Source organism: Elephantulus edwardii, unplaced genomic scaffold (assembly GCF_000299155.1).
Source record: "Elephantulus edwardii isolate Elephantulus edwardi_28Jun2011 unplaced genomic scaffold, EleEdw1.0 scaffold00516, whole genome shotgun sequence".
Taxonomy (NCBI): Eukaryota; Metazoa; Chordata; class Mammalia; order Macroscelidea; family Macroscelididae; genus Elephantulus; species Elephantulus edwardii.
Genome location: NW_006400266.1, coordinates 463,029 through 481,382, shown reverse-complemented (window position 1 = coordinate 481,382; position 18,354 = coordinate 463,029). Strand labels below are relative to the sequence as shown.

The 18,354-nt window shown below is 39.8% G+C and overlaps 1 protein-coding gene across 1 annotated transcript in view; it reads right to left on the bottom strand.

Moving 5' to 3' along the window:
* The window catches only part of NECAP1 (NECAP endocytosis associated 1), a 16,618-nt gene extending 9,062 nt beyond the window's left edge, over positions 1-7,556 (bottom strand). Inside the window, 1 exon segment of the mRNA XM_006903731.1 lies at positions 7,462-7,556. Coding sequence (XP_006903793.1) covers positions 7,462-7,556 — 95 coding nt within the window.
* Positions 7,557-18,354: the final 10,798 nt, after the last annotated feature.

The window sequence follows — 18,354 nt, the reverse complement described above, 5'->3', positions numbered from 1 at the left end:
AATCGGGATGGGTGTGTTGGAGGCAGTGAGACTGGCACAGAATAGAGCAGGGTTTAGGGCTGTTGTACACAGGGTCACTGTGAGTCGCAAACGACTCGACGGCACATAACAACAACCCTTGCCTTTGAGGAACACTCTGGTTGCACTTTCTCCAAGATTTATCTGTTTATGCTTTTGGCAGCCCATGGGATATTCAGTACTCCTCTCCAACATCTCAAGTCAAAGGGCATTGATTCTTCCCCTGTCATCCTTACTCACTGCTGTTCAACTCTCAGATGCACAGCAGGGAAGACTACTGGAAAGTTGATGGCTTCAATCAGGTGCACCTTAGTCTTTGACATCACTGCTCTTCAGGACTTTGGAGAGGTCTCTGACAGCAGACTGTCCCAATGCTATGCTTGGAAAATGAGGCAGTCATCAGAACTGACCATGAAAACACTGCATGGTTCAAAATTGGGAAGGGTGTATGCCAGGGATCTGTCCTATCTCCATACCTTTTCAATCTATATGCAGAACAGATTATCCAAGATGTTGGGCTTTATGAGGAGAAATGTGGCATCAGGATTGGAGGAAAATTCATCAACAATCTGCAGATAATGCAACCCTGCTTGTTGAAACTGAGGAGGATTTGTGACATTTGCTGCAAAAGGTCAAGGACTGCAGCCTTCAATATGGATTGACGCTCAATATCAAGGAAACAAAGATTCTCACCACTGGGCTGATTGGCAACATCATGATAGTGAAGAGATTTAGATTGTTAACAGCTTTATTTTGCTTCACTCCACAATCAACCCTCTCAGCAACAGCAGCTAAAAAGTTAAAAGATGAATGGCACTGGGAAAGTCTGCTGTCAGAGACCTCTCCAAAGTACTAAAGAGCAATGAGGTCAGTTTGGAGACTAAGGTGTGTGTGGCTGATACAGGCCATGGTCTTTGCAATCACTTGCTATCAAAGAGCTGGACAATGACTAGGGAAAGCAGGAGGAGAAATGATGCCTTTGAGCTGTGGTGTTGGAGTATTGAATACACCATGAACTGCTAAGAGAACAAATAGGTTTGTCCTGGAGAGGGTGAAATCAGCCTGCTCCTTGGAGGCAAGCATTCTGAAGTTTCATCTGACATACTTTGGACATGTTGTAAGGAGGGAACAGTCCTTGGAGAGGGACATCATGCTTGGGAGGGTGAAGGGACAGCACAGGAGAAGAAGACCCTCAATGAGATGGATTGATTCAGTGACAGGGGTAGTGGAGGTAGGTGTGTTACAGACAATGAGATTGACACAGGATAGAGTAGAGTTTAGGGCTGTTGTACTAAGGGTCACTATGAGTTGCAGGCATCTTGATGGCATATAACAACAACAACAATACATTTCCAGATCTCCTGATGTTAGTACCAAGGGACGGCGGATCTAAAAAAGATTAAATCACTGACAATGTCAATCTTTTCTCCATCCATAAGATGTTGACTATTGGCCAAACTGTGAGGAATTTTGGGGTTTTTTTTTATGTTGAGATGTAATCCAGATTGAAGGCTGCAGTCCTTGATCCTCTGCAGCATTTGGTGGTGGTGTTGTAATGTGCCATTGAGTCACCTGTGATTCATAGCGATCCTATGTACAATAATCCTAAACCCTACTCTACTCTGTTACTATCTCACTTTCTCCCACACACCTAACCCCATTACCCCAGACACTGAATCAATACACCTCAGGGTGGGTCTTCCTCTCCTGTGCTGTCCTTCCACCCTCCCAAGCATGATGTCCCTCTCCAAGGACTGGTCCCTCCTTACAACATGTCCAAAGTATGTCAGATGAAGCCTCAGAATCCTTGCCTCTAAGGAGCAGCCTAGTTTAACCCTCTCCAGGATGAACCTGTTTGTTTTCATAGCAGTCTATACAGTCAATATAAGTCAGAACAAATATGACCTAAAATAAATTGGTCACTATAAGAGTCACTATAAATCAGAACCAGTACCACCTGAAACAACTCAGTAGCCCTTAGGGAGTTGGGCTGCCAACTCAAGGCCCAAGTGTCTCTAGTGGTTCAAAACCACCAGCAGCTCTTCAGGAGAAAGATGTACAATCTCCTCCTATGTGATTTATGACAATGGAAACCATGTGGTGGTCCACTATTTGTCAGTTCCAATACAATGGCAGTGAGACAGCAAAAACAACAACAAAGGCCCTATAGGCCAATGGAGAATACTGGCTTTCAATCTGAATAAAAGGAGTGCAACTACAGGTTTTAAACAGGGATGTGAAATGACCTCCCTTATATTTAGAAATATAAATTTGGGTTGCTTTGTGGAGAAGAGTTTAGGAAATGAGAGTTGAAGCAAGGAGACCGTATCTAGGGACAACTGCAGTAAGCTAAGAGATGACAGTGGTTTTGAAGAATTGAAAACATAGAAATGGATACATTCTGGGTATGTTTAAGGTAGAGTTAGTAAGATTCTCTCAAGGTCTAGAAGCAAGGTATAAAAAAGATAAAGAAGTCAGAGATAAATTCATGGTTTTTAGCTTCAGGAAAGACATTCAAAGTAACTGAGATTAAAAAGACAGAGTATGTGCACAAAGCAAGTTCAAATCAACTTGGATATGTTGTTTGAGACATATGATAAATACTCAAGAGATAACTGACGTTATCAGTTGAATATAGGAGTCTGGATTTCAAAAAATATTTCTGAACTAGAAAAGTAAATGTCTATGTTAGTAAAAAAGTGGATATAATCTATTACAAGCAAATTTGAACACAATTCAGGATATTACTCAAATATGACATATTTTACAAAACATCGCATTTGTGAATTTTGTTTTGCCTGGGTATGGAAAGGGCAACACAAATTAGAAGTGATTAATAACTCATCCTCTACAAATCTGAAGGTTAAAAAGGTAACAATGGGATGTATTTTAAGAAGAAAGTATATAACAAGATAGTAAACAAAGGGTAAAAAGGAGAAAATGAGAACAGACCTTGAACCAGGTCCATAAATCCCTGTCAGCCTCCTCCTTCTTGATGCTTTGCCCTCATGATCCTCAAGTACCAGAATTTGATCCAGATTAGAATGCTCTAGAGATCTCTTTTCTATGACATTTTTCTAAAACGAGCTGTTACTTAGAGGAGCTAATCAAGACTGCAAAGTAAAAATAGGCAGACATATCAATAGACTGTGGATAGCACAGGATAGGGCAAGGTTTTGACTGTTGTTCACAGGGTTGATATGAATCACTGTGGAATCAACACCACCTAATAACATTAATAGACTATTGAAGAAGTAAGTATAAGAAGAGAGAAGTATAGATAACATGATTGAAAATATTAACAAAAGTCTACTAATGTGACTCTTTGGACCAGTTCCTTGTCTTACCTATCTTTGTGTCTATTGCTCAACACTTAATCAGAAAAGGAATAAATAGCCATGGTAGCAGTTTTCCTCAGCTGTGGCCCTAGTTCTTCTACCCTAAAATTTACCTCAATCTAGATTCCATTCCTCAGAACTCTTAGTTCTTCTTGTCTTCTAGCAATTTTCTAAAATGACCCATCAACTTCTATTTACGCTAATACTTTATACATCTACACAAGTCATTCTTACAATTATGATCATAAGAATGATTGATTTCAAATGTAATTAAAGTCTTATGTGGTGTAGTTAGGGAGTTTTTCATCATCTCTATCTTTTTGAATGAATAAAAGGACAATAACACAGTAAGTAATAATGATTAAATTCAAACTCAGGCCTTCTAACTCTAATTGAAACCTTCTTTTCATTATATTAAAATATTCTATTGTTTAATGTTGAGCTAACTAGGGAAGAAGGATAGTAATGATTAATGATTAACAAAACTAAATAGCAATATAGATTAAGAAACCATTTTCTATTCATTTCTAAGTTTCTCATAAGTCTACAGTTTCATTCTTATAGTTCTGAAACCTATCATTGAAACTAGGTTGTAAGAGGCTACCCTAGGTAAATTAAAGACATTTATTTATTCCCATTCATAAATGACTAGTCAAAGGAAGGATTTCTTGTGCTTGCTAAAAAGCCCTCTTTATCCTTTAATAGCAGACTAAAGAATCAAGGTGAAATGGGTTCTGGTAAACTACACAAGAAAGACTGTTGTTGTTATGTGCCGTTGCGTTGTCTGTGACTCATAGTGACCCTATGTACAATAGCCCTAAACTCTCCTGTATTCTGTGCCAATCTTACCTACCCCATTACCTCTGTCACTGAATCAATCCATCTCATCAAGAGTCTTCCTCTCTTGTGCTATCCCTCCACCCTCCCAAGCATGACATCCCTCTCCAAGGACTGGTCCCTCCTTGCAACATGTCCAAAATATGTCAGACAAAGCTTCAGAATCCTTGACTCCAAGAAGCAGCCTGGTCTCACCCTCTCTAGGATGAACCTGTTTCTTCTCCTAACAGTCCATGGTATATTCAATACTCTTCTCCAGCACCACAGCTCAAAGGCATCAATTCTTCTATCATCCCTAGTCATTGTTCAGCTTTGTGATTACATACACAAAAAGAAAGGCAAGTAGCATTTATCAAGTGCCTACACCATGCTCATTGTCATAAACATTAAGTGGGAGACATTTGCAAGACAAATATTATTTTCATTTTTATAGATAAGAAAATGAAAGTTCAAAAGAGTTTAGTGATCTACCAAAAGTAATCCTCCAAGTAAATGACAGAACTGAGATTTAAACCTTGTTCTGCTCTCTTCACTCAATGAATTAGAAGAAGAATGATCAATGATAAAAATTACTCCTTGAGGAAAGAAAACAAAATACAAGCATTAAGCAAGAAAAACAAAGCATAAGGGGGGGAAGAGTAAAGTACAAGGTCTCTCACTCTTCCTCTCCTTTTCTCTGACATGCTGTAAGGTTTGCTTTGACCCCTTTTCCTTTTCTTTCCGAGAGTCCTTTCTACCTTGTCTCTCTTCTTTCATTTTCACTTGAACTCTTTTGCACAGCCCACCTTTCACTAGCTTTGCCTCTGTCTTATTGTCTTTCTAAACCTTTTTCACTTGTTTTGCTATAACAAAAGAAAAAATATAAAAGATGAAATTAAAGAATGTGTTTGCTAGATCAGCACAGTGAAGTGGAATGGGGGGGGGGAAGGCTGTAGGTAACCTAGTAGAAAAAAAAGATGAGTGAAAAAATTATTGCTAAACTATATATATAATATAGAGAGATGCATTAGCCATATCCTTTACAAAGTATTAACTCCTAAGACTGGAAGTCATAACCTATTCTAATTGGTTGGGTTTGTTTGGTTTGTTTTGGTTTTTTTTTATAATTCCACTAATGCCAACAAATACAATTAGGTTACTTTGTATAATGTACTAATTTTTTTTCCTTCACTTAACAAGGATGTCAGTCTAGAGACTAAGGTTCACAAAGGCCATGGTCTTTGCAATTACTTGCTATTCATCAGAGAGCTGGACAATGACCAAGGAGGAATGAAGAATTGATACCTTTGAATTGTGGTGCTGGAAAAGAGTATTGAACCTACCATGGACTACCAAGGGAACAAAAAGATCTGCTCTGAAGAAGGTGAAACCAAGCTGCTCCTTGGAGACAAGGATTTTGAGTCTCAGTCTCATACTTTGGGGATGTAGGTTGGAGAGACAAGTCTTTGAAGAAGGATATCATACTTGGAAGAGTTGAGGGACAGCGCAGGAGAGGAAGATCCCAGACATGTTGGATTGACACAATAACTGGAATCATAAGGGTAGGTGTGTCAGAGACAGTAAGATTGGCTCAGGGTACTGTGCATAGGGTCACTATGAGTCGTAGTCAAATCAACTGGCATATAACAATAACAACCACAACAACATTACCAAGTGCACACTTCTGCACAAGAAGTGAAGAATATAAATTTCAAAAGACTTTTAAGTCATTTACATTCTAGTCCAGAGAAAGAGATAACAAAGCAATCAATGACAACAGAAAATGGATTGCAATATGAGAGAGAAGAGCACAGGATGTTGAAGCACACAGTTACAGCATTCAAGCCATAACTGAAAGGTCAGGGAGGGCTTCCAAAAAAAGATGATGTCTAAGGTGAGTCATATCTTTATGTAATGTCTGTGACTAAAAAAAATTTTTTAAAAAGCACACAGATTCTTATTGATAGTAACTGAACTCTGACTGAAAGCTTCTTAAAAGCAGAACTAAATCTCTGCCAAAAAGTGCATCCCACATAGTCTAGTTACACAGGGTAGGAAGCACAAAGGTATCGATTTATGATGTATGAACCTCCTGATAAGGAGACAAAATAAGAAACATAAGGAAACTATAACTTTTCAGCCAAGGTAATGTAATGAAATTAATATAACAAGTAATATAACTTTACAAGCAAGGTAATAAAATATTCTTTCCAAGAGGGAAATCATGATGGAGACTTGGATTAGAGAAGTGTAAGGACTGAATCTTCTACCTTATATATTGCTAAATTGTCCAAATTCTTTAACATCCATTTCATAATCTCATTTAACCTTAAAAAAAAAAAAAGCCAAACAAAACAAAACAAGCCCTGTGAGGTACATATAAGTAGCACTTGTTTTGTTATCATTAATTTGTTTTGTTTTTCCACTGTTTTACAAAAGAGAAAGCTGAGGCTGGGAGAGAGGTCTAAAATCAATACAGCAGGTTAAGTGCCTAAGTGCTCATATCCATGATCTTTTAACATGTCACCCCGTGAGTAATCTTTCAAGTCCATGACATCATATAGCACCCTCAGGCAACACACACAGTCGCTAGACTACAAGGTACTTAGTTAAGCCCTACTGAAAAAAAAATGCTACGTTAACTCTGGAAGGCAATGCTATATAGAATATTCATCACAATATTATGATAAAAAATAATGAACAACCATTGGAAAAATCAGTTTTATAATCTTTGTCCACTGTAGGAAATGAAGGAAAAACCCGATGGTAGGTAACACTTGGTGACAAGACTAACAGTTAACAGTACAAAAAAAATTCTATTATGAAGAGAGAGGTCAGCAATACAAAGATTATCTACAAGAGAACCTGGGGCATTGGGGGAGAAAGACATAGTAAGTGAGCGTGTCTGCGTGTGTGTGACGAGGATGACAAGCTGAAAGAGTGAGTGTGTGCGTGTGATGAGGATGACAAGCTGAAGGGCGCAGAGAATAGTGAACAGGCAAGGTTAGATGTGACTAAGAAAGAAGAGTGACGGGGGAGGGTGTCAGGGAGCAGTGCGCTGTGGGAGGAAACTAGATGATAATAAAACATGCAGCAAACACAACGATGATGACTATCCAGAAGAGCAGAGGGCTTGGGGACCAGACAATGACGACCCAAACAGGGTGGCCAGCAGGATGACAACTCAAAGGTGGCAGAAGATAGGTATGGGTAGCGTGTCTCCAGCATGTAGAGGAACCTGTCATCCGCAGCGCAGTGTAGGTGTAAGGCAGTGGCTCAAAGCTGTTACCTGTAGCCGCGATTGGAGGCCCGGGGCGGAATCCGGTAGACACTGACATCCGGCTTCACACACAGGACAGACTCATACTCCGACTCGGCAGCCATCTTGGCTCAGCTTTCTGCCACTGGGGGCGGTGCGTAGACCGGGGGCAGGCGACGGGGGCAAAAAGGTGCGGTGCGCGACAACTTCCGGTTACGTCACTTCCTTGAGGATTTACGCGCGTCTAGAGTTTAACCTTTTCAGAGCTGCGGATAGGGAGGCCATACTGAAAACTGGAAGCGGTGCCATTACACCATCTTGAATATTGGCAAAGACACCTTTTAGCGTGACTTGATTATTAGTATTCCTTTCCCAAAAGGCTATTAAGGGAAAACGCCATCTTGCCCATGACACTTGTTCACGGTGACCTGGGAAGGATGGATCTTGAAACCTTGTGTGCTTTATTCTTCCACGAGTTAACGTTTTAGTGTTTCTCTAGCATGTTTCTTCCACGTTTTCTGGCAGAAAAATTACCAGACGGTTGGTAATCCCAAACTGGATACCTACAGTTGGAAATATATGATCCAGATGTAGACATGCTGAATTTTAACTACAGACTCTAAACATTTAAATTATGCCTGTACTCTGCTCATCAAACCCCACCTCCAAGACTTGAGGTTGACTCCAGCCACTCCAATTCCCACTCTTTGGGATCACTTGGATTCACAGGAGTAGAAGTGGGAAGAATACAGTAATGGAGAAATAGACTAAGCTTGGACATGTTCCTTCAATGCTTCCCATTTGTTGTTGTTTTTATGTACCGTCCAGTTGTTTGCGACTCATAGCGACCCTATGTCCAACAGCCCTAAACCCTGCTCTATCCTGTGCCAACCTCACCGTCTCCGACACACCCATCCCGATTACCCCAGTCACTGAATCTATCCACCTCATAGAGGGTCTTCCCCTCCTGTGCTGTCCCTCCACCCTACCAAGCATGATGTCCCTCTCCAAGGACCTGTCTCTCCTTACAACATGTCCAAAGTATGTCAGACGAAGCACCAGTATCCTTGCCTCCAAGGAGTAGCCTGGTTTAACCCTCTCCAGAATGAATCTGTTTGTTTTCTTGGCAGTCCAGGGAACATTCAATACTCTTCTCCAGCACCACAGCTCAAAGGCATCAATTCTCCTCCTGTCCTCCCTAGTCATTGTCCAGCTGTCTGATGCATAACAAGTGATTGCACAGACCATGGCCTGTATCAGGTGCAGATTAGTCTCCAGAGAGACACTGTTGCTCTCGAGTACTTTAGAGAGGTCCCTAACAGCAGACTTTCCCATCGCAATACGTTTTTTTTATTTCCTGGCTGTTGGTGCCAAGAGTGTTGACCATGGAGCTGAACAAACTGAAGCTATGAACAATCTCAATCTCTAAGCCATCCATCCTGATGCTACCAATTGGTCCAGTTGTGAGAATCTTTGCCTTCTTGACATTGAGCCTCAGTCCATACTGAAGGCTGCAGTCCTTGACCCTCTGCAGCAAGTGCATGAGGTCCTCCTCAGTTTCGGCTAGCAGGATTGTGTCATCTGCATAATGCAGATTGTTAATAGATCTTCCACCAATCCTAATGCCACACTTCTCCTCATAGAGCCCAGCCTCTCAGATAATCTGCTCTGCATACAGGTTGAAAAGGTATGGAGACAGGACACATCCCTGGCGTACACCCTTCCCAATTTTGAACCATGCAGTGTTACCCTGCTCTGTTCTGACAACTGCCTCTTGGTCCAAGTATAGGTTTTGCATTAGTACGATTAAATGTTCTGGGATTCCCATTCTTCTCAGAGTCAGCCACAGTTTGTTATGATCCACACAGTCAAATGCCTTTGCATAATCAATGAAACACAGATAGACATTCTTCTGGTATTCTCTGCTTTCAGCTAAGATCCATCTAGCATCAGCAACAATATCCCTAGTACCACGACCCCTTATAAACCCAGCCTGGACTTCTGGCAGTTCTCTGCTGATGTACTGTTCCAGTCGTTTTTGGATGATCTTCAGTAGAATCTTGCTTGCATGTGAAATCAATGATATTGTTCTGTAGTTTCCACACTCACGACCAGGAAGTCCTAAGGACCCCTGGCCTGTTGATTGGATTTGGCCCCACGTGGAGACTAGGGCTCAGGGAGACCAAGGGAACAGAAATGCAAAGACAGCTTTGGACTTTTGAACTTGCAGCTGGTGCCCATTTATACCTAGCCATAGATTCCTGGGGATGAGTAGACCAGAACCCAAACAGATGAAAAGAAGATTATCCATGAGAATGAGGGTTGACTGCTATAACATGATGGCTTGATTTAGACTGGAAGATGCTAATGGATGCAGATGCTCAGAGTTTCCAAGTTGAACCTTCAACAAAAGTCATCGAGGGTCTCCCTCTCCTCTGCTCTGCCTCCAACCTTCCAAGTATGAAGTCCTTCTCCAAGTACTGGTCACTCCTGCTCATGTTCCCAGAGTATGTGAGATGGAGCTTCAAACTCCTTGCCTTCAAGGATAAACTTGGTTTCACCCTCACCAAGATAGATCTATTTGTTCTCATGAAAGTCCATGTTATGTTCAATACTCTTCTCCAGCACCACAAGTCAAAGACATCAATTCTTCTGTCATCTGTAATTATTTACTATTTTTGTTATGTGTCATCTAGTCACTTATGACTCATAGTGACCCTATGTATAACAGCTTTGAACCCTGCTCTATCCTGAGCCAACTTTATTGTCTCTGACAAACCTACCCTCATTACCCTAGTCACTGAATCAATCCATCTAATCCTGGGTCTTCCTCTCTTGCTCTGTCCCTCCACCCTTCCAAGCATGATGCCCTTCTCAAAGGACTGGTCTCTCCTTGCAAGGTGCTCAGCGTATGTCATATGGAGCTTCAAAATCTCTACCTCCAAGGAGAAGCCTGGTTTCATCCTCTCCAGGAAGAACCTGTTTGTTCTCCTTGCAGTCCATAGTATATTCAATACTCTTATCCAGCACTGGAGCTCAAAGGCATCAATTCTTCTGTCATCCTTAGTCACTGTACAGCTTTCTGATGCATAGCAAGTAATAGTGAATGGCCTGGATCAGGCAAACCTTAGTCTCTAGACTGACATTGTTGCTCCTCAGTATTCAGAAGAGGTCCCTGACATCAGATTTTCCCACAGTGTAATTTGTCTTTTGATTTCCTGGCTGCTGATTCCAAGAGTGTTGATGGTGGAGCCAAGCAAACGAAAACTACTAATAATCTTAATCTCTTCACCATCTATCATGATACTGCCAATTGGCCTAGTAGTGAAAAATCTTTGTTTTCTTGATGTAGAGCTTCAATCCATATTGAAGGCTACAGTCCTTGACCTTCTGCAGCAAATGCCACAAGTGCTCCTCAGTTTCAGCAAGCAAGGCTGTTTTATGTTCATAACTCAGGTTGTTGATGACCCTTCCTCAAATCCTGATGCCACATTCCTCATCATAAAACACAAACTCCTGATAATCTGTTTTGCATATAGTTGAAAATACATGGAGATTCCTGATTTTCAACCATTTAGTGTTTCCTTGCTCTGTTCTGCTGACTGCCTCCTGGTACAAGTACAGGTGTCACATAAGCACAATTAAGTGTTCTGGGATCCCCATTCTTCTCAGAGTTAGCCACAGTTTGTTGTGATCCACACAGTCAAATGCCTTTGCATAGTCAATGAAACACAGACATTCCCCTGGTATTCTCTACTTTCAGCCAAGATCCATCTAACCTTACCTATAATATCCCTAGTATGATGGCCTGCATGTCTGGCCATTCTCTGTTGATGTGCTGTTCCCGTTGTTCTTGAATACTTTTCAGCAGAATCTTGGTTGCATGTTATATTAGTAATATTGTTTGATAATCACCACACTCTGCTGTGTCACCTTTTTGAAATGAGAATATGACTCTTTCTCAGTCAGTTGACCAAATGGTTGTCCTCCAGATTTCTTGGCACAACTTGGTAAGCGTGTCCAGGGCAGCATCTGTTTTGTTGAAATTTGTCAATTGATAAGCTGTCAATTCCTGAGGCCTTGGTTTTTTGCCTATATGTTGACTACATGTTGTTATGTTCCTTTGAGTCAGCTGTGATTCATAGCTACCCCTATGAACAATGGATCTTAAATCTGGCCTGGCCTGTGTTATCCCCACCACCTCCAACCTCATTTGAATCAATCGTTAAAGGCATCTTGTCAATCTATCTTGTAAGTTTTCCTCTCATTCACGCATCCCTCCACCTCTACTAGCATGATGTCTTTCTTCAAGGACTGGCTTCTCCTAACAATGTGCCCAAAGGATGTGAGGCTGAGTGTTACCATCCTGACCTCCAAGGAGCACCTTGGCTTCACTATCTCTGATACAGGACTGTTTGTTCTCTTGGAAGTCCATGGGATATCAATATTCTCCTGCAGCACCATAACTCAAAGGCTTCAATTATTCTTATTCTTCTGTCATCCTTAGTCATTGTCCAACTTTCAGATGCATAGTAAGCAATTGAGAAGACCATGGCTTAAATCAGGAGCACCATAGTGTTTAAGTTGACATCATTGCTCTTTCATACTCTGGAGAAGTCCTTAGCAACAGATTTTCCCTATGTGACTCATATTTTGATTTTCTAGTTGCTGATACCATAGCTGTTGATTGTGGATCCAAGTAAAATGAAGAGAGCACTGACATCGTCAATCTTATTTCCATCTATCATGATGTTGTCTATTGGCCTGGTAGTGAGGAATTTTGTTTTCATGATGTTGATTTGACTCTTAAAAATGTGGATTTCACCCAGCTATTCCACTACTTGGAATATAGCCTGAGAAAATGAGAACTGGGGCAAAAGCGGAGACATGTACACCAATGTTCATAGCAACATTATTCACCATCACAAGAACATGGAAACAGCCAAATGTCCAACCACAAATGAATGGATTGGAAAAATTATGGTTCGTTCACACAACAGAATACTATACAGCAGGCAGGAGCAATTATTTTGTAAATTATTACCTAACTTGGGAGGGACTGGAGAGCATTATGCTGAGTGAACTAACTCAGTCATACAAGGACAAATATGATATAAAACCATTATTATAGAATGAGTACAAGAATGGGAGGGAGGGTGGAAGCAGAAGAATGAGGATGTATGGGGGGGATTAATCATGGAGTTGTACAATTTGATTTGGAGGGTGAGAGAAACTGAAAGTATCTGTTCTGGAAAACAATTTATTCGTGTTTTCAAATTTTGTAAATAAACTAGTATAATAATTAAAAGCTTTTTAAAATTTTAAATGCCTGGATTCCAGGAGAATAAAAGCTTTCTCAGTACATATACATCCTTATCTAAAACACTTTTCAGTAAATTTGCTAATTTCAAGAGGATGTAGTTAATATATTTTTCTTTTCTGCAAAAGTAACTTTTTATAAATTATTTATTTATTTATTCTTTTTATGTGTGTACCGTAAAATTGGATCTGACTGGTACAGGTGGTGATTGTTCCTCCTTCTTCTGCAAAGCATCTGGTGGATTTGAACCGCACACCTCTGGGATTGCAGGTGCAGTTTCCTACCACTAGGCCACCAGAGCTCGCCAAAAGTCACTTTAAAAAATGTTTTCTAGACATTTCAGAGCATTAAGGACATAAAATGAAGATTAAGAATATCAACATTCACAGGAGACTTTTTTTTTTACATTATGGACAACTTTCTCATATGTTGTTATGTGCTGTCAAGTCACCTGTGACTCATAGCAACCCTGGGTACAAGCGCCCTGAACCCTACTCCATCCTGAGCTAGTCTCACTGACTCTGACACACGTACTCCCATTGCCCCAGTTATCGTATTAATTCATCTCACCCAGGGTTTTCCTGTCCTGCACTGTCCCTCCACCCTTACAAGAATTAACTTAAATGGCCACTGATAAACACCATTTACAAAAAATAATAAAGAATAGACTCTCCAAATAGCCTAATGTCTGTAAAAAAACTTAAATTCATTACTCAAAACCTTCCCACAAAACAAACAAACAAACCTACGTTAGGCTCATATGACTTAACTTCTGAATTTTGCCAAACAAATAAATGTAATTGATGCTGTACAAATTCACTATTGAAAAGAATAAGTTTTTCAATTAATGTTGTGTGGTTAGTATTACTTTGATACTAAAAGCAGACAAAGAGAAACCAGTAAAGACAACTATAGATCAATAACCCCCATGAGTATAGGGACAACATTTGTTTTAAAAATACCAGCAAATCAGGGGAGCTCTGATGGCCTAGTGGCAAAGAGCTGCAACTACAATCCCAGAGGTGCACGGTTCGAATCCACCAGATGCTCTGCTGGGGAAGGAGGGACAATCTCCTCCTGTACCAGTCAGATCTGATTTGATGGTACACGCACACAAAAATAACAAAATAATTTAAAAAATTTAAAAAAAATACCACCAAATCATAATTTAATGTGTAAAATGGATGCTATACAATGGATGACCTGAATTTGAAATACATTTTAACATTGACAAATCAATTCTTGTAATACATTAACAGAATTTTTTTAAATATGTACAAATATGTGCAAAAAAAACTAAACCCAAAATATATGAATAATTCAATATTCATTTGTCACTTCAAAAACTCTCTCAGCCAACTAGGATTAAAAGAATTCCTCAATCTAATAAAGGACATCTATGTAAAATATATAACTAATACTATAATTAATGGACAAAGACAATGTTTTTTCACCATAGAATAATTAATTTTTTATATGTCCTTTTACTGATACTTTTGTAATTCCCACCAAGAGATTGGATAAGAACACGTTTGTGGTACATCAAAATAATTGGACAGTTTGCTAATGAAACAAGTAAGGTATATAGCATTCTTATTGGGGAATCAAGGAAAGGATGGGTAAGGGATGCTGTAGTTAGGTGCCAGCAAGCCCTCTCCCACCTATATCAACATTATGTACAACAGAAATAAGTAAGCTTTGCCTGATACTGCGCTATCCTCATAATCACTGCTGCACTTTAACCCACTGTTGCAACCACTGTTTCAATCTATGTTCTTGAAGCTCTTCTTCCTTCTCACTGACTCACTACAACACGTGGCCCTTCCTGATGACACACCTAAAGTATGAGAGAAAAAAGAAATCTAACTACACTCACTTCTAAAGAACTTTCCAATTGTACTTCTCACAAAACATTTATTCTTTTTTTGTTAACATGTACCACCTTCAATATTCTTTGCCAACATCAGAATTCAAAGATGTCAGTTTTTCTTCAGTCGTTCTTATTCATTGTCCAAATTTCATGTACATATGAGGAAATTGAAATACTATGATTTATTGTTGTTATGTGCCATTGAGTCAGAAATAATTCATAGCTGAAGCTCCAGTGGGTTTTCAGAGGCTGTAAAACTGCATATGGGGTGAGCTTACCCATCTTCCACCCAGGGAGCAGCTGGTGGATTCCAACTACTTACCTTTGGATTGGCAGTGTAACTCTTTAACGCCAAACCACCAGAACTCCCTGGGTTTCTTTTGTTATTGTTATTGTTATTGTTATTGTTATTGTTATTGTTATTGTTATTGTTATTGTGTGCCATCTAGTCAGAACGGGCCCATAACTAACCCTTCAGCCGGTTATCAGAGGCAGTCCAATGTTCAGAGGCAGGAGGAGATTCCCCATCCTTCTCCCATACAGCATCTGATGGATTTGAACCATGTGCCTTTTAGATTGCATGTAACATCTTACCACTACCAGAGCTCCCTGGGTTTCTTAGATGTAAATCAAAAGATGAATGAGATAGCCTCTTATCCAATCCACAATAGCAAAGCTCAATAAAACAGTACACAACAAACTATAGCAAGGATGTGGGGAGATTGGAACTCTTATACACTGTTAGTGGGAATGTAAAATTGTGCAACCATTATGGAAAGCAGTTTAGGCTTTCTTAAAAAGATGGAAAAAGAAATATTATTTGATCTCACAAACCTACTACTAGATATAGATTGTAAACACATACAAGATGCAATAGGGACAGACATTTGCACACCATGTTCATTAAAGCATTATTTACAATAGAAAAGAGGTGGAAACAACCCAAATTACAATCAAAAGATACACGAATAAATAAACTATGGTAAATGCACACAATGAAGTATAATGCAATATTAAAGAATGATGACAAATTCTCAACATATATATGCTGTTGGTGCTGGTGGTGGGTGCTGTCGAGTCATGAACGACTCATAAACAGCAGATCTGAACCCCATCCTGTCTTGTACCATCTTCACAATCTTTGGCCTACTCACACCTATTGCTGCAGTCACTGTGTCAATTCATCTGCTTGAGGATTATCCTCTCTTTAACCTTTTCTTCATCTTTCCAAGCATGATGTACCTTTCCAAGGAAAAGCTTCTTCTAGGGAATTCTGGAGGAAATTCTTGTGGCCTAATGGTAAGAATCAGCACTGTAATCCCAAAAGCATTAGTTTGAGTTCACCAGCTGCTTCATGGGAGGATAGGCAATCTCCTCCCTTGAGATTTACTGTCTCTAAAAACTCACTGGTGTGTCAGCAATGGGCCAGTTCCAATATGACAGTATACAACAAGGGAGCTCTGGTGGCCTTGTGGTAAGAAGCCATGCAGCAATCACAAAAGCTCATGGTTTGAATCCACCAGTTGCTCCATGGGAGAATGATGGGCAGTCTCCTCATGTGCAATTTACTGCCTCTGAAACCCACTTGAAGGGTCAGCTATGGGTTGGATACAAGATTAGAGCAAACAGTAAGAACAACTACATGTCCAAAGTATGTGAGAAAAATCTCTATCGTCTCTGCCTCCAAGGAGCACTCTCCAAGATCACCTTCTCCAAGACATAGCTGATTATTGTTTTGGCAGTCCAGGAGATATTCAGCACACTTCTCCCATACCACCAGGTCAAAGGCATCAATTCTTCTTCTGTCATTCTTATTCATTGTCCAGCTCTCAGACGTATTACAAAGGATGAAGAAGACTAAGTTCTGAATCGGATGCACCTTAGTCCTCAAGCTGACATCATTGCTCCTCAATTATTTAGAGAGGTCCCTGACTACAAACTTTCCCTGGGTAATAAATCTTCTGATCTCTTGAGTGCTGTTACCAAGTGTATTAGTTGTGGATACAAGTAAGATGAAGTCATTGACATCTTCAATCTTTTCTCCATCTATCATGACTGGGTCCTATTTTCCCAGTGGTTAGAAGTTCTGTTTCCTTAATGTTGAGATGCAATTCATATTGAAGGATTTTTATTTTCTGCATGTAAGCACTTCAATTCCTCCTCTCCTTCAGCAAGCAAGTTTGTGTCATCTGCACAAAGAAGTTTATTGATGAATCTTCCTCTACTCCTGATGCCCCATTCTTCTTCATAGAGTCCAGCTTTTCTCATCAGCATATATATATTGGTATAGACTAAGGCTACAACTCTGACACACACTTTCTTCATTTAAAACCATGTAGTATTACCTGGATGGCCAAGAGAACGAACAGATATGTCTTGGAGAGGGTGTAGCCGGAGTATTGTTTGGAGGCAGGAATGATGAGACTTCACCTCATACATTTTGGGCATGTTGCTAGGAGGGGCTATTCTTTGAAGAAGGACATTATTTGGGGAAGGTTGGAGGTTAGGAAAAGGAGAAGAAGACCCTCAAGTAGATGGATTGACACGGTGACTACTACAATGGGCTCTTGTGTGTCAGGAAGTGTGAGGATGGAGAAGGATAGAACAGATTCCAGATCTTTTGTTCATAAGGTCACTATGAGTCGTACTCAACTTGACAGCACCTAACTACAATAATAACAACAAAAACAACAACAGTGTTCGCTTGCTCTATTTACATGACAGCCTCTTGGTCTAGGTATAGGTTTCATATGAGCACAATTAAGTGTTCTGATATTCCCATTCTTCTCAATGTTAGCCATAATTAGTTAAGATTCACAAAGTCAGATGTTTCTGTATAGTCAATAAAGCCCAAATATACATTCTTTTGGTATTTGCTTTTAGCCAGGATCCATCTGACATTCGCAATGACATTCCTTGTTATCACTGAATGTGCAAAGAGCTGAAGTTGGAGAATAAAAAGGAAAGAACCCAGCCAGCATTTTTAAATTTGAAAGAATTGAAAAAAAATTCATGCCACAAGTTGTGATGATGAGAGTTGCTATGTGCACAATCTTGAATGATCCAGAAGGCATCAAACGAAGATGGAAGGAATATATAGAGTTAATGGACTAAAAATGAATTGGTACACACTCAAATATTTCAAGAAGTGCTATTTGAACAAGAATCAATGGTAATGAAGGAAGAAGTTCAAGATACACTGAAAGCATTGACAAAAATTAAGGCCCAACTTTGCAGCTCTGCAACTGCATAACTGCCCATCCTCACCCTTCTCCCCAACCCTCACCTCCTTGTACCCCCAATATGTTTTTCCAAATAAAAATTTTAAAAAAAGAGAGAGAAAAAATTAAGGCCCTAGGAATCAATGGATTATCAGTTAACATGTATCAACTAACAGATGCAGCCATAGATGTGCACACCAATTTGTGCAAGGAAACATAGATATAGATATAGATTATATATTGAGGGAAGCCGAATATCAAATTTAATAATAGTTGTGCTCATTTCAGCAGCACATATACTAAAATATGGAACGCTTCACGAAATTCCGTGTCATCCTTTCCAACTAAGAAAAGCCCTGGACCAGATGGTTTTACAAGTGAATTTTATAAAACATTTAAAGAACTGTTACCAATTCTACATAAATTATTTCAGAAAACAGAAGAAGATGGAACCCTCCCAGATTCATTCTATGAAGCAAACATATCTTTGATACCAAAGCCAGGAAAAGACA